Raw genomic sequence first — 16,822 nt, forward strand, 5'->3', positions numbered from 1 at the left:
TTTCCAAATCATAACACTATGGAGTGCAACCAATACTCAGTTCTGAAACTACCTGGACTATAGTTAAATCTTTAAAGTTAAGGTATTTAGCACCCCCAATTCTAATGTCAGCTACCCAGCTGGTCACATATTGGGAGTTACCATGATTTTGTTTTGATATTTAAAAATTTTAGGATTCAGGAGAGCACATTAATGGTGTGTGCTAGTTTATTCTAAAAGACACCAAGAACAACCATGGAACAGATGCACAGAAAGCTGTATAGGATGTAGAGGTCCATGCTGTCTCTAGATGCGTTATTTTGTTCATCAGCACAGAAACTCTCCATATTTCTAACTTATTGGTTGAAGAGTTTTGACAGAGCTCAATTTACAATTCCCCCTTCCTGTAGGCTAGACGACTGGACCTTAAATATCACCATATACTCTCTTGGTCCCTATTGACCTCCTACATCCTGAGGGTTGACTTGGGTCCCCATTTCTTAAGTTATTTCATTACCATAAATAGAAGAGGTTGAGAATGACTTCCTACTGATTACAGGGGCTAGCTACCCTTACCACGTAAATTCCTAGGGTTTGGGGAGCTCTGTGCTACTAATGAGGAATAAAGACCAAGTAATATTTCTTAGGATATTATATTTATGCCCTCAGGTTCTAGGTGGACCTAAGCTTTGGTGGGCTATTATCCCATAGTGTTGTCAGGAAGACAATTCAGAAACTGTTGCCTGTTTGATAAGTACTTCTCATACTTGACTGTAATACCAAGGTGACCAGATTCTATCCAAAGAACATGAATTATAGTGGGTAGGATGTATAACAGGGAGGTAGAGGAGATGAATCCTAAAACTAAAAGTAGAAAGATTAGGGATGAGTGTTGCCCTGTAAGTGATCAGGCAAGACTTACTTGGAAACATTTGAGCAGGCCTTGGAGGAGAAGACAGAAGATACCATGTTGATTTATACAGAAGATCTTGTTCCAGACAGAATAGCAAGCACAAAAGTATGCAGATGGCTTGTTGTGTCGAAAGAACAGGAGGAGGTACTGGTGTCTAGGATAGGGAGACAGCACCAGGACAGATAATATGGGAACTTGGGCTTTTGTTCTGAATGAAATAGGACTACATTGAACACTTCTGAGTCAGGAATTGATAGGGTCTGAACTACATTTTAGAAGAATCTCTAAGACTGCTGTATTGTAAAGCAGAAACAACCAACAATAATAACAAAACCACTCAGGGAGACAGCTTTGGAGTAGTCCAAGTTAGTGATCATGATGTCTTAGGACAGAGATCTAATAAAGGAGTCTCAGTGGTCACATTTATGTATTTGTTAAAGGCAATTCTTTGAGATGGTTTTACAGTGTGAATGAGAGAAAACTCCAAGAAGATTATTTATTTATATGTATGTGTGTGTGTACATATATATGTACATATATATGTTCTCTCTCTCTCTCTCTCTCTCTCTCTCTCTCTCTCTCTCACACACACACACACACACACACACACACACAACCTGAAACAGGGTTTCTCTGGATGTCCTGACACTCAGAGGTCTGCCTGCCTCTACTTCCCACATGTTGGGATTGAAATCATGCACCACCACTGCCCAGCTGAAGACGAAGATTTTAAACTGAGCCTTTGGGAAAACAGAGTTAGTCTTTACTAACATGAGAAAGACCATGAAATGGATGGGTTTGGGTGTAAGACAATGATGTAGTTTTGAACATGCCAACTTTTCAAAACCTGTTTTTTAAAAAGTATTTAATTATCTTATGTGTTGCCCACACTCAAGTTCATGCACCATATGCACACAGTGTCCATAGAGGCAGAAGTGGGCGTCAGGCCACCCAGAGCTATATTTAACAGGTTGTTTTGAGCCACCATGTGGATGCTGGGACTTGAACCTGAATCTTCTAGAAGAGCAGCCAATGTTCTTAATGGCAGAACCATCCATCTCTCTACCCGTGACCATGTTGACATATTGAAATGCTGCTGTTATTTGTACAGTATTGTCAACAGTTCATCGGTTAAAGGCTTGTTCCTCAAGCAGCAATACTCAAAGTACTGTGGCTCCTAGAAGATAATGGAGGGTCACTGAAAACATGAAAGAAATAAGGGAGCCAGCCTCTCTGCTTCATTCAGTTTCCTACGTTACCTGATAAGTGATTTGTTGTGATAATCTCCTGCCATGATATACCCAGCAGTGGTGATACCTGACCTTAGCCGAAGCTTCCAAAACTAGGATCCAAGATGGACCTTTTCTCTTTAAGCTCTTTACCTCAGAGAGCTTGTTATAGTGATGTGATACTTACAAATACAAATGCATGTCCATCTTCTTTCTATAAAGATGATAAATTAGTTAGCTTCATGAATCTAATTGGCTAGAAGAGAGTAGACTGGCTTTGATAAAAGCTGGGACTCGTTGGCATTTAAAGCAGTAAAATTCAATTAGAATAGATCTGAGAATTGATCTTCAAGGAATTCTGAAGTTTAGAAATTGAAGAGGAGAAAGCAGGTAGTGACCAGTATGGTAGAGGAACCAAAAGATGTGCTTGGTGCAGGTAAAGAGATGCCTCACAAGGCTCACTTTGGATCAATGGCACAGATAGACATGATGATGACATAGCATTTGTTTATCTGACATGTCACTCTGTTTTATACAATGCTATATAAACTCTTTACCCTATCTACGGCCCGTTTATCACATCCCGAGGAATTTACTCAAATCAATTTAGAACATTCGTCTTTATGAAGAATTGAAACACAGAGCAGCTTTATGCTAGTACTTTAAGACAGTCAAGGCACCTGTTAGTAGGTAAATGCACAAACTGTGGGACACTTATGCAGTTTTTATCACAGTTAGAAGTGAGTTAACAACCCACACAAAGCCACAGAAAGTGTGCTTGTCTTGCTGATAGATAGGAGTCTAAGTGGAACTTAGTAATGCCAGACTACGGAGCGAATGAAAGGTCAGTGCTTGCTAGGTTTGAAGATGGATGAAGACTGCTAGGGAGAGCACTGAGGCATGGTGCTTTTGCTCTAAGAGCAGAACATGTGACTTACATTTGAGGCAAACTCATGGAAACAAGAATGAGCCCTAGTGCAGCGTACACGTTAGGTACAGTAATGATGGCTGATCAGTTAAGATGAATGCACCTTAGCAGTGTACGCTGTAATAATGCCAGTGGAGTAGATGAGGCAGCCGGAGAAACTGCTCACTGGTTTGTTTGGTTTTCTTGGAAGTTTAAAGTGTTGTAAGAAATAGTTAACAGAAATAACAATAACAGGGCTGGTGAGATGGTTCAGTGGGTAAAGTGCCTGCTGCCACACCTGACAACCTGAGCTTAGTCCCTGGAAGAACCAACTCATGGTTGTACTCCAACTGCCCCATGTGACACTCCCATACCTTCCCCACACAAGTAAATAAATGCACAAAACTGCAAGAGGAGGAATGCATAAGAAAATAACATAAAAAAAAAAAAAACCCAAGAGAAATAATGATATAAACATGCCCCAGAAGGGATCCAAGCAGCCTCAGGTACAGATTTTAAAAAGATTGGTAATTCTCAGAGACCTCAAAGGATCAATTAGACAAAGAGAAATGTTACCACTGATGGGAGAGTAGTTACTACTACATATTGTGTAGATAGTAAAATAAAAAAGAATAACTGTGCTGATTACATATTTAAATGAAAGGAATACATTCCTTGAAGAGCATCTTAATGAAGCAGGTAGGAGAGTAATTAGGAAACCTGAAGAGTCTTAAGGATAGAGAAATGAGATCTTTAATTAAAGCCTTCCACAAAGAAAATTCCTCCTCGGCTTCTCTGGTAAATCCTTCTAAATAATTAAGGAAGAAATAATATTAGTTTTAATTTTCCCAGGTAATAGAAAAGTAGAGCATCTTCATATATTTTATGAGGTTCACATCTACTACAGTCAAAGAGAAATTAACATCATTTAAACAGGTACAAAATTGGAAATATTAGCAAAGAATATTACTATATATTAAAATAATGTGTCTTGAGCATGTAAGTAAGGTTCATTTTAAGACTAAAGATGGTTTAGCATGAAAAATTGTCCAGTATAGCTGAGTGGTCGAGCAACAAAGAAGGCAAACTGTGATGTCCGACTTAATGGACGTAGAGAACTGCTGAAGAAACCAGAAATCCTTTCAGACTAGAAGCTATTACCAAATTCATAGTAGGGAGGATTTTCAATTTGGTCATCGGTTACTACAAAATCCTCTAGCTAATACACTTACTGATTAAATATTAAATGTTTCCTTCACATAAGCTCAGGAACAAGCCAAATTCTTCCACTGTGAACATTTTGTTCATTTTTTTTTTGGTTGGTCTAGCTAATTTAATGGAGAAAAAAAATGGATATGATGGTTGAAGAGAAGATTACCACTCATAAATTGCATCATTATGCATGAAATATAAACAAATGTAGCAGTATTAAAAATAGGTATGGGGTATTTATTTATTAACTTGATTTATTTTTTGAGACAGTCTTGCCCTGTATCCCTGGTTGCTCTCTTACTCACAGAAATCTACTTGCCTCGGCCTCCTAAGTGCTGGGATTAAAAATGTGCCACCATACCCAACCTAAAATTTGTAAATTTTTTAAGTTGATGGCTAAAATGTCAAGCAGCAAACCAGTTATCTTTATTATGCACAATTGGAAAGTAAAATATTTAGATGTCATTTACAATAACATTCAATTTTAAGTATATAGGAATGACTCTAAGAGTAGATATATAAAACATCAATATTTAAGACTACAAACTGCTCAGAAAATTTTAAAGAATGATTAATGACGAATCAAAGAAAACACATGGAGGGACTTATGGCTCTAGCTGCATATGTAGCAGAGGATGGCCTAGTTAGTCATCAATGGGAGGAGAGGCCCATGGTCCTGTGAAGGTTCTATGCCCCAGTATAGGGGAATGCCTGGGCTAGGAAGCAGGAGTGGGTGGGTTGGGGAGCAGGGGGATGGGGGGAGAGGATAGGGGATTTTCGGAGGGGAAACTAGGAAAGGGGATAACATTTGAAATGTAAATAAAGAAAATATCTAATAAAAAAAAAAAGAATGATTAAAGAGGCAAACTGCATCATGCTTGTGCATTAGGAAATTCATTTTTTAGGTAGTTCTTCCCAAGTAGATCTACAACTAAATATAATCAACATCTTTGGATATTTCTTTGTAAAAATAAAAAATAAACTGTAAAGCTTACACAGTTTTGGAAGGAGTAGAATAACCAATGTTGAAAAGTGAAGAAAGCAAGAGCTTGGTACAAAGGTTTCCACAGCTGCATCTCAGTAGAGAAGACTTTTCAGGGCAGCCTGTCAGTCAGCGTGCCTTCCCTCAGCACTACAAGGGTGGAAAAGGACTCACATATGCACACGGGAAAGGTGGAAGCAAACAGCCAGCATTTAAACAAATAAGCATACAAAGACCTTGGGAGAAAAACCAGAGGAGGTTCAATAAATAAATGTTTCTTAAATAGGGGCATAGAAAGTACTAACTAAAAAAGATAGCGACAGTTTGAAATTAAAGGAAAATTTCCTAAAAATAAAGAACTTTTTCTTGAAAATATGTGTGTAATTTTGTTTGTTTGTTTTAAAGAGAAAATTCCATGATAGGGGCTGGAGAGAGATTACTCCATTGTTAGAAGAGTATCCGGTGCTTTTCCAGAGAGAAGGCCTGGGCTCCATCCCCAGCACCCACATAACAGTCCTAAAGAATGCCACACCCTCTTCTGGCTTCTGTCAGCCTACCAGTCGTACACATGGTGCACAGATATACATGCTGTCAAAGCACACATATGCATACAAATTTTAAAAAGAAAAAGAAAATCCCCCAAGAGACATGAATCTAATATATTCGGCTACAAAAGGGTTCATAACCTGTTTATTTAAAGAACTCCTTCCAATCCATAAGAATCAGATTACTCAAAAAAATTTTTTTTCTTTTTCTATTGAGCAAAACTAGACCAAGCACTAACATATGTACACACAGTATCCCTAAAAAATACAGATGGCTGATAGGGTAAGATATTTAATGTCTTTAGATAAGGATCAGGAAGGTTACCAACGTTTTCAATAAGATTCTAATATATTCTACTAGAATGGCTAGAATGTAAGTGACTGACTATAATGCATATTGGCAAGGATGTAGACCAGCCTGAATTCTATCACACTGGTGGGTGTGTAATTGATAGAACCATTTTTAAAAAGTGGCAGATTGAGAATGAGTATATTTGCCAAAAGTGTGTTCAAAAAGTTTGCTAATACTGGAATTTCAAACTGGAAACAATTGCAATTTTTATCAATAGGAATATAGTTAAAATAATAGTACATTTGTGCCCTGGATGACAGTGTAACAATGGCAAATTATACTACTGTAATGTTCAATAGCATTGCTTCTATACATAGATAAAATGCTTAGAAAAAAGTGTTGCAAAGGCTATACGTTATATAGTTTCTTTTATACAGGTGAGATCAATAGATGAATGGACCCCATGTTCCTCAGGTGACAGGTAAATGGGTATAGTCCTTAAGGAAGAAGAGTGGTAACTTGGCCAGGGTACACATCCCAGGAGGAGCACAAGGAGGCCTTTGGGCATACCGTTTGATGTTAAAGGCTAAGTAATGCCCACAATGGAGTTACTGCTGGAACACCACAGTGAACCTCTGGTTCTGTCACAAGTAGAAGTACCTATGTGACCCCTAGCAGTGGACTGGGTGAATGTAATAAACGTAGTAGTCAGAAGTGAAGAACAACACGTGGCAGTGAATGAGGAAATAACATGAGAAATCATAAGCATGTTGAGTGAAAGAAAACGTCATCTGCAAAAGGATGTACTCTTATTTTTCAATTCATGAAATGAGATTCAAATGGTGGCAGGACCGTAGCTTTGGAAATAAATTAGTTGGTTCAATGCTGGGGGTTCTGACAAGAAGGAGTGTTCTGAGCGCTGTCCTGCAGTGTTCTTGACCTGCACTTGGTTTGTGCATTTTCATTGAGCTTTGCATTTATAGTCTGTGTGCTTTGTAAGCTTGCTATGCGTCAGTAAACAGTCAGAAACACATTTAAGGGGTCTGCAGCTGCTAAATTAGCTCCAACATGATGGGTATCTTTCTATTTTTAAAACTTGCTTATAAGAACTTAGTTCATGTAGTCCTTTTGTATACTTTGATGTTTCCATTAATTTAAAAAAAAAGTCATACAGCATTCACTTTTACAATTTTTTCTTTATGTATTATAAAGTTAATTTTTTTCTCTTAATGATTAGAAAGAATACTTTTAAACTAAGATAGGCTTGTATTTTATCTTAGCATTTCCATCTATTCCCTTTGTGCTTTGGTAGGAATTTATTGGTTGCAACCAGGTTTTTAATTTTAAGTTGTGTTCCAGGTTCTCCAACTGTGTATCACCAGGCTATGAAGAGCTTGTTCTTTCCTTTGCAGATGGCAGGCATACTCAGTAAAGTCTGCCTCCCTCGGTTTTCTTTAGCTTGCTGCAATGAGTTGGTGATTGGTGCTAGTTTTCTGGTAGGCATTCATAATGATACTGTCTGTTACACTGAGGAGGTGAGGTTGATCTGAGTTTCTTGGCTTTGCAGTTTCAGTACAAGCCATATACTGTCCCTGGTATTTACTGAAAATATTAATCTCTACATTTTAAAAAATGCCTCAAGTACCCACCATCTTTTTTTCAAATAGGAAATTATGTATCAGCGTACTATTTCATACTAATCTTTTTTGTTGTTGTTTTTAGAGAAAATCTCTTCATGAGAACAAATTGAAGAGACTACAGGAGAAAGTGGAAGTCTTGGAGGCAAAGAAAGAAGAACTAGAAACAGAAAACCAGGTGCTAAATAGGTAATATGTTGTGTATATATGTGCCCCTATTGTTGTGGAGCACTGTTTCTGTTTACTATGGTTTTATTTATCCACTGTGGATGTATGTCTCTGTGCTTACATGAGTCTCTGTGTACCACATGATGGCAGGTACCTGCAGTAGTCAGAGAAGGGTATGAGGTCCCCTGGAACTGGAGCTGCAGGATGTTGTGAGCTACCGTGTGGGTGCTGGGCAGTGAGCACTGGTCCTTTGGAAAAGCAGCCAGTGCCCTTTGCTGCTTGGCCACCTCTCCAGCTCCAGCACTTTGTTTCTGAGCTCACTGTACTTATTTAACCCATGTACTCAGGGCCAGCACTCTGCAGGAAGAGACAAGTAGACATCTGTGAGTGTGAGCTCAGCCTGCTGTGTATAGCAAGGTGCACAGACAACTCCCTCCCCAAAATTAACATTTACAAGGTTTCTTTTTTACCTTTACTCTTCTGTCTACTTTAATGTTCAAGCCAAAATCTCTATCATGTATAAGGTATTTGTGGTATTGTGTGATATTAAAAAAGGACACTCACTGGCTTCGGTACAGTTTTGTAATTAGGGGTGGTATGAGTTCTTGTTAAGGCAGCAAAGTTATAGCAATGGCATAGTTCAGAACTTTTGTGTCAGCTAGTGGTCACCTCCATTAGTGTTCCTAGAGCTAGGAAGACTGATTCAGTTAGGTTGCTGATAGTAACATTGATGAACCATTTGATTTAAGGTGATAAAATCTTTTCCAACTGTTAATTAATGTTCGTCTTAGATAGTTAGTGAAGAATTGGACTTTTCTGACATGGAAGTCACCTATTGGGTGGCAATGTTTTCTATTGTATTCTAGGACAAAAATTCTCTAATGGACACTGTCCAGGTGTCCTAAAATTTAGTTCTGATACTGACACAGGATGAGGGCTCAATCCTACCAGACTGCTTCCACTTCAGATTGCAGTCATAAAGCCAGGTCATGACCTGTACCTCTCATTCACAGGCTATAAATTGGGGTTCCAATGACTCCGTGCTTCAGATCTATTAATTTGTTAAGAGTTGCTCACCAAACTGAGGAGAAAGACTCACCAGTTATTTAAAATAATACAGTGAAGGTCACAGATGAGCAGCCATTTGGATAGATGTAAAGAAAAAAGTGTGGGTGAGGGGGTATTCATGCCCGGAATACCACTTTCTAGGCCCCCATATATTTAGCAAGCCTAGAGTTCCCTAAACCTTGTTTTTCCGCCTCGTGAGTATGTATTTATGTATGACTATAAATGAAAGAGAGAGGGTGGAGAGATAAATGTAAGATGTCTCTGTAAGTCACTCTCCACCTCAGTTTTTGAGAGAGGCTCATTGGACCTGGGGCTCTTTCTGATGACCTGCTCCTTCTAAAGCTCTGTAGGTCCCTGGTCAGGAGTCAGCTCATTACAAGAGTTTCAGGAGTTACCAGAGTGCCAGAGGCCAAATACTATATTTTATTGATCAGTATCCATTTACACCCAAAATTGGGTAAATTCAAATATAAAGACTTATGATTTTAAATTTGACTATATTTCATGTAAAAAAAGAATTTCATAAGGCTTAATTCAACTTTTAGGTTTTTGTAGTCAAGAGTCCTTTTTTACTTTCAGCATTCATTGGAGAGTAGAAATGAAAAGTACTGAAGTTTTTCCCAAGGTATTTTTAATCTTTGATTAATTGACAAATAAAACTATAATGAGTTGGTAGCTTGCAGTGCTAATAATTACCTAGTGTTAATATATAGGGTCAATCGTGGTGGCACATGCCTTTAGTCCCAGTACTATGGAGGCCAAGACAAGTGATTGGCTGAGACAAGTAGAGTGTTGTGATACGAGGTCAGCCTAGTCGAAAGAGAGAGAGTTCCAGGCCAGTAGGGGCTAGTGAGACTCTTAAAAACAAAAAGAACAGAAAACCAAAAACATACATAGTAGCTGAGTGTGCTTGAACACTTAATAATCCCCATTTGAGGTGTAAAGCATCCTGGGCTCCAGAGAGAATCCATGTCAACTCCAGGCACAGCGGTGTGGGAGAGGGGATACAAAGGCCATTTCTGTTGATCTTTTTACATACATTTTCAGTTAGTGTAGTTACAGTTTAGGAATCTTTCTCCCACTTAAAAATTATATTCTGGTTTTCTTTAGGGTATAACTACTAAAGAACAGAAATGTTTTTTTCTTTTTAAGACAAAATGTTCCATTTGAAGAATATACAAGACTTCAAAAACGACTAAAGGACATACAGAGAAGACATAATGAATTTCGAAGTCTAATTTTGGTTCCTAACATGCCTCCAACAGCATCGATCAATCCTGCAAACTTCCAGTCCTCAGCGATAGTTCCTGGAGTGGAACTCTCTTTTCCCCCTCATCTGCAGGTATGAACATTTTTTAAAAGAGACAAACATTTCTGTAGGTTGTTTTGTTTTACCAGTTTAGAGAGTTAAAATTAATTTGAAGTTAAAGTCAGTTTTAACTTGCTGTATATATTTTCTGAGTAGATTTAGATATACTCTGTCATAGTGATGGCTCTCGAAAGACATTTTCATATTTGGCTATAGATAGCATAATTAGTGAATCTCTGAGCAGCTTAGTTTTATAGCTTAATTCTATACAACTCTCAAGAACTTACTAATGCCACACACTGCATATATCTATATAAATTTCTGTTTAATACTAGTGAAGAATGTTTTGAGAGAAAGCACCATTTTTCTTTCTAATCCATAGATGAAGAAATTGAGAGCATTGTGATGATGCCCCTAAGACCCTAGCTGAATACATCACCATGAAGCTCTGTTTAACCCTAACCTATCTGAATCCAGAGCCTCGGCTATGTCTTTATCGGCCCCAGAGCTTTCACTGGATGGCATCCAGAACATGGACTGCCTGAGTCATGAGACACTACAGTGTCAACATGAGACTGTTGTCTTCGGATTGAGTTGTAGGCCAGACCAGGCGCAGCATTTAGTAAATTACAGTGACATTCCAGTCTTGTCTGAAAGCTGCCACCTCTGTGTACTCATGCCCTGACAGTAGCATTGTCTAACTTGCTGCCTGGCGACTTTTACTCCTAGGGAGGAACAGACTGGGTTTTACTTAAGAGTACAGTCTGAGGCAGGAGAGAAGAGCAAGTAGTTTTTAGATTGCTAACCTGGGTCATTTCTGTGCCACACTTTGGAGGCTTATAGAGAGGCAGGGACATCCCTAGTTTTTCTAGGTTTCTGTTAATGTGTCATTTTTAAGGAGGAACAGCATCAAAGAGAGCTCTCTCTCCTTCGCAAAAGACTGGAAGAACTGGAGACTACACAAAGAAAACAACTGGAGGAGCTTGGGTCTCCTGGGGAGTGAAGCCTGAAGACAGGCAAAGCCAGAGATTCAATAAAAGTCTGACGGGTAACATGTGGCACTGAGACGCCTTCTTCCTGTTTGCCAAAATCTATGAGCTGCCTCAAGAAAAGGTACTAGCTGCGCACTGCACTGCATGGGCTCCAAGATTTTAGGATTTTACTAAGAAAATGAAAGTATTCATTTATTTAGAACATGCATTGACAATCTTTTGACAATGCAAAAATAAAAGGAACTAGTTAGTTAAAAAAAATCAAGTTTTCAAATTAATTTCTGTTTTGTTGATATTTTCTGGCATTTTGCTTGAAATATATCCACCCTGAAGTCCCTTTTCCTCATCTTTGAGATGCCTACTTGGTAATGACAAAACCAATAAACATCTCCTTTATTATATATAAACATTTTGGAAAAGATGATCATTTAAAAGTATAAAAAACACTTAAAAGTTTCTAAACATGTTTATTATAGAAATCTTTACCTTTTCTAAAAGCTGTGCACTTAATTTATTGAATAACTTAATAAATATTTTTGTATCTCTGCTGTTTGTGTTTAATTTTACTGATCATAGAGTATGTACTAAACAGTTGAGATGACATCACTTCTGTGGCTTTGGTGAGTTTTAGAAAATGAAGTCCTGTGGCTGTAAAGAGTTGTTGGTCTTACTAGAAGCAGTGAGGTATTGAAGTATCGCTGGCACTTAGTTTGGTTTCTCACTGTTCGGTTAGGATAAAATAATTATGTTTTATGTCCTTCTGTTTTCATTGTGCATCATTGGAAGCTTCTTTATGTAATGCCTTGGAGGGATTCTACTGGAATAATTTCATGTCAGCAAACGGAAGCTCAAATTTATGTGGATTTGTCATTGTATAGAAGTCTCAACAGCCAAAAGTCAGGTTGCTCACTGAAGACAGGAATATAAGTGAGCAGCTCTTGGCACCATTTAGCAAGGAGCTCAGTTTACTGAGTGGAGCTGCCTATTTATATGCAACGTACCGTGACATCTTGTTCCTGGAAAGTAATTTAGGTTAAGAAACCTATTAAAACTAGAAAAGACAAACAGTCCACATTTGTTACATCAAAATGTTTATTTTTGGATATAGACATTTAAAACATTCATCTCCAAGAACAACTTCAGTCAGGTATACAGTAAGAAATAGACTTTAAATCCTAATACAGAAAAAGTAACAGAAGTAATTTTTAAGTGCTGCTTTAGACACTAGTGTTAGAAAAAAAAGTTTATAAATTAATTGTTTTGCACCAAAAATATGCAAAGAAACTTGAAACTAGATACTGTTTGTCATTTGCTTCTTTAGTTGTTGAATAGAGGCCCAGTGACTGATTGTCTTCAGCACACATCTAATTTGGACATTCTGTGCATTTGGCTAATGGGATCCAAAGTGTGATCTAGATAGTGCTTTCCACTGGAGGATTGACAAACACACTACATACATTAGTGAATCTTCACACCACCTCAGTGAGGTAGGTTAGAAATAGTATACAGAAATTGAGGCACAAAGAGGTAAGTGACTTGCCCAAAGTTCCTAACTCCTGAAAGAGGCGGTAAGGCTCACACAGGACTCATGTCAGAGAGCTGGACAGGGACCCCCTGGTGTAGCATTTGTAACACCTAGCTAAAGCTGTGGCTCAGCCTTTGCGTTTCTGTTCCCCAGAGAAGGGAAGGGTTGTTGGGCAATTCTCCTACCCTTGGCTCTCAAGTCTCCTCCAACTTTTCTCTTAGGAATGCCTTCACCTCTTTAAAGACGGTAGCAGCTTTAAATGGGGACCAGACCTCTCACCTTTCTACTTAGAAATAGACTATTTGGTAGTAGTTTTGGGATGTGTCCATTGGACAGACAGTAGTCAGAAGAAACAGGATTGGGAGGGCGTCTGTCAGGGCAGCCACTGCACTGTTGAGGTGTCAGATAGTAAGGAACAGAAAGGACTGCATTTACCAAGACCATTCACATTGCAGTCTAGATGGGCCAGGCAGTGCTGGTAAATGGTTTTGAGGAATGTGTGCTCAAGGTTTGATTGGCTGATTGAAAGAAAAGTCCTTCCTAAACTGGGGGTTTGGAATCCCAAGGGTAGGGGTGCCTGCCACAAGGTAAGTGAGAGGGCCGTCAGGTGACACTTTTTACTTCTGTTTAATAGAAGGAAAGCACAGTGGTATTAAAATTAGTCACGAGCAGCAAAAATTTGGGAATAAAAAAATCAGCAATAAAAAAGACTACAGTATAACTTGATAGGAAATTCTTTGAAAAAAAAAAAAAAAAGAGGCACGAATAAAATGAGTATTTTTAAATCTTTCTCCTGTAAGGAATACTTTCAAAAAGTACATAGTAAGACTAAGATACCAAGTTGTACTAATATTTTCCAGGCCTTGGGCCTCAAATATATATATTTATATATAATACTCCAATGTGAACAACAATTTGATGAAATGTAAAATGTATCTTTTATTTTAATCACACACAAGTATTTATAACCACAGGGTTCACCAGAAATCTAAAGCAAGGAGACACTAGCATAGAAATGTAAGATTACAGGAGTGACTTACACATCCACAGACAGTTCTGATCAAACAGAAGTAAAGTCATGAACTCTTTTTCTTACAATACCCAACATGTCCACTACCAGATACATGAAAAGATAAAAAAGAGACACACTGTAGGACAGAGTCTGGGAAAACTGCTGTTGAATTTCAGTGAGACCCACCCACTCTCCTTGCTTTAGAGCTGCTGTTGATGAGATGGAGGTGGGCTGAGGAGCCCGGCTGGCAACCACTGAAAAACACGAGCCCTTTCAACAATGTTGCAACACTGTTAGTTTTTGGTTTAAACACACAACTCACGAATGCTAAGTGTACACACTACCAAATTCTGCCTTCAGCCTTTCCAAGAACTACTGGGGAAAGAGGAGGAATGCCGCAGACCCCCAGGGTTGCCCTAACACCCCCTCCGGGTTTCCAAAGGACTCCTTCCACACTCTGAGCTTTGTTAGTATCCCCTTTCTTCTGCAGAAGTACAGTGTAGTCACAAGTGCTACATAGCTGTAGTTTTCCAACACAACCACTTAGATATCATTGTGCTTAAGTGGAGACTGTAGTTACAATACTGACACTTGCTTACTGGCCCTGTATTCTCTGTAAACAAGGAGGCTGTTTGCAACAACCACTTCAGCTCTATTTACAGAAAGGTTCCCACGATATACCCACAGGCACAGTGGTTGATAACGCTTTCTAAAAGCTGTGCATGTGCCTTGGTCTCTTAAAGGACAGTGCTCGAAGTGGAACCCATGTGCAAACTTAAGAAATTAACGACAAAGAGTAGCTCAAGCAGCCAGTTTGCTCCCAAGCTGTCTGAAGAACTTTGTCAAATAAAGCCAGGCCCCAGGGTGCTTACATCCACTTGCATTTCTTCTTTTCATCAAATAAGACTTTTACATGCAAGAGTTGTTTCTGAGCTTCTTCCAGCCCTCGTTCTCTTTCTAGTTTATTTAGAATCTGTTGACAATTAGAACAGTTATTTTACATATTAGAGTTTTAGCAGTACAATTCACAATTCTGGTGGGCTTGCTCTTTCTCTCTCTCTCTTTTCTTTTTTGCATTCCTGATGCTGTGAGTGGTAAAAATCTGTATGAAACAGATGCCAGCAGTTTCTTCGATCATTTCCATACTCACTTTGCAAGTTGTTTTGCTAAGTCATTATCACAGGATCAACAACACTTGGGCTTGAAATAGAAGCCCGCAAGAAATACCATCTATTTGCTTACAAATATGGGGCCAGACTTCCAAGGCCCTCTTTTTATGCATTATGCCACAGCCATTCCAAGCACAGCAAGCATCCCTGGGCAGCCAGCATGCAGGCAAGTATTCCTCAAATGCAGCAGGCAAGGGCATCCTGATCAGAGATGAATCCTTCCATCTCTCTCCCTCCCTCCCCTCCCCTCCCTCCCCTCTGGAGTGCTTCCCTTCTCACCCCTGGCCCCTGGAGAGGGAGAGATGCTTATCATGTTTAAGGGACTCATTGCCTCTACCCTACCTTAGCTCTTCACTTGATCTTCAAGTAGCAAATGGAATTGGTGAGCTATTCTCACCATTGACATGGATAGCCTGTCCCAGCATGACTGAGTAGGGGGGAATCAGGGAAGGGGGAATTAACATATATTTGGAAACAAGGAATCCAGATTAAGGAGAATTAATCATAAAGGCGAATGGTAGTTGCTACTTATGGTCGTAAAAAGCCTGAGAACAGTGTGAATTGGTATTTGCTTAAGTTAGGAGTAGTATGTCATGACCTCATAACCATGGAAAACAGAATCTAGGTAATGTAACAGGCTTAGCTTTCACTTTTCACAGACCACAATCAAACATGAACTGGTCCCATTTAACAAGGGCCAGAGTTTACTAATCAGAGTTTACTTGAGTTGTTGTGGCTTTAGGCCCCATGAACTCAAATGTAAATTCAGGCTGGTCCAAAGGTGGGCAGCATGACCGACTACAAGAGGGGTAGCCATGTGCACTCTGGCTCGGGGCCTCCCTTTCTGCCTATTTGGGATGGAAGGCTGTACCCAACTCCTTGTGGTGGGCTCGTGGACTAAACTGTGATAAATTTAAAAAAGAAAACAATTTACCTCATCAAAATACTTTACGATGTATTTGTAGATTTCTGTCAAGGCCACTTCTTCATTAAATTCATTTTCATGTTTCTGGAAAAAAAAAAAAAAAAAAAAGACTTGTTGAGAGACTCTGAAATGACTGTTTTGAAGTAACAAATGTACAGGCTTATTTCTGCTTCGTAGTAGTACCTTAGATTCCTGAGTTAAGAATTCTTCCATTTCTAAAGATGACAATGGAGGCAAATCCCTGATTGCTTTGTAGTAAGACTTCACTTCCTCTTTGTAGGTTGGTATATCCTTGGCATAGAGAAGTTTATTGGTTGGTGCTTCCTGAAAAACAGCAACAGCCACAAGAAGCATAAAGTCATGGGGGGATGTACAGTGGTTCAATGTGACTGAACTCCCACCGGCATCCCTTCCTGCCAACAAGGCTTCACACGGGAGGCCTCAGTGAATGTTGACTGAGTGACTGACTGCCATCTAGATAGTTCTGGTGAGTCACTGTTATTTTCAGGCAGATTAAATGCTAATATATTCAGCCTTCCTCTCATAAAAGAACTAAAATTATTATTTTTGCATGATTTTGAGTTACGGTAACAATGGAACTTATTTCAATCACAGTTCATTACTAATGGCCGTTAAAAAGCCTGAATTAAAACGTTGCTCTCCCCCTCACCCACCAGTGAATTTTGGCATTTCTAAAAGACTTGATTGTAGAACTGATTGAGCCCTTTATATAACTGTAAAACTGGTAAGTAATTGGCAGTGGCAGATTTTCTAGCTTGTCCCTTCATTTCATTAGATTCTAAAGATCTTCCAGTTTGTCCAGGAACCACATGTCACCAGTACTGGTAACTCTGATGTCTGATTTCCCAAGTATTCTTTGGCAATTTGCATGGTGTTATATAAATATAGTAGTAGGAATATGTAAGCAACTAAATGAAGATGAAATCATTGTTGACAA

The 16,822-nt window shown here is 38.9% G+C and overlaps 2 protein-coding genes across 3 annotated transcripts in view; one reads left to right on the forward strand and one right to left on the reverse strand.

The window, feature by feature from the left end:
* Cep83 (centrosomal protein 83) overlaps positions 1-16,822 on the forward strand; it is a 115,758-nt gene that overhangs the window by 96,281 nt on the left and 2,655 nt on the right. Inside the window, exons 14-17 of one of the 2 annotated variants that reach the window (XR_003837767.2) lie at positions 7,782-7,885; positions 10,085-10,274; positions 11,140-11,354; positions 16,145-16,351. Coding sequence is in view for 1 of the 2 variants with exons in the window: in XM_021175324.3 (XP_021030983.1) it covers positions 7,782-7,885; positions 10,085-10,274; positions 11,140-11,244 (399 nt within the window). In the remaining variant the exon portion in view is untranslated. Of the gene's footprint in view, positions 1-7,781; positions 7,886-10,084; positions 10,275-11,139; positions 11,782-16,144; positions 16,352-16,822 lie in introns of those variants that run through there. The other variant, XM_021175324.3, reaches the window with a different exon arrangement.
* The window catches only part of Plxnc1 (plexin C1), a 157,806-nt gene continuing 153,297 nt past the window's right edge, over positions 12,314-16,822 (reverse strand). Inside the window, exons 29-31 of the mRNA XM_021175323.2 lie at positions 16,048-16,188; positions 15,874-15,948; positions 12,314-14,743 (exon numbers count right to left, since the gene is read on the reverse strand). Of these exons, the coding sequence (XP_021030982.2) occupies positions 14,639-14,743; positions 15,874-15,948; positions 16,048-16,188 (321 nt within the window). The 3' untranslated portion in view covers positions 12,314-14,638. The remainder of the gene's footprint in view (positions 14,744-15,873; positions 15,949-16,047; positions 16,189-16,822) is intronic.

Source organism: Mus caroli, unplaced genomic scaffold, assembly GCF_978045245.1.
Source record: "Mus caroli unplaced genomic scaffold, Mus_caroli_1 scaffold_9, whole genome shotgun sequence".
Lineage (NCBI taxonomy): Eukaryota > Metazoa > Chordata > Mammalia > Rodentia > Muridae > Mus > Mus caroli.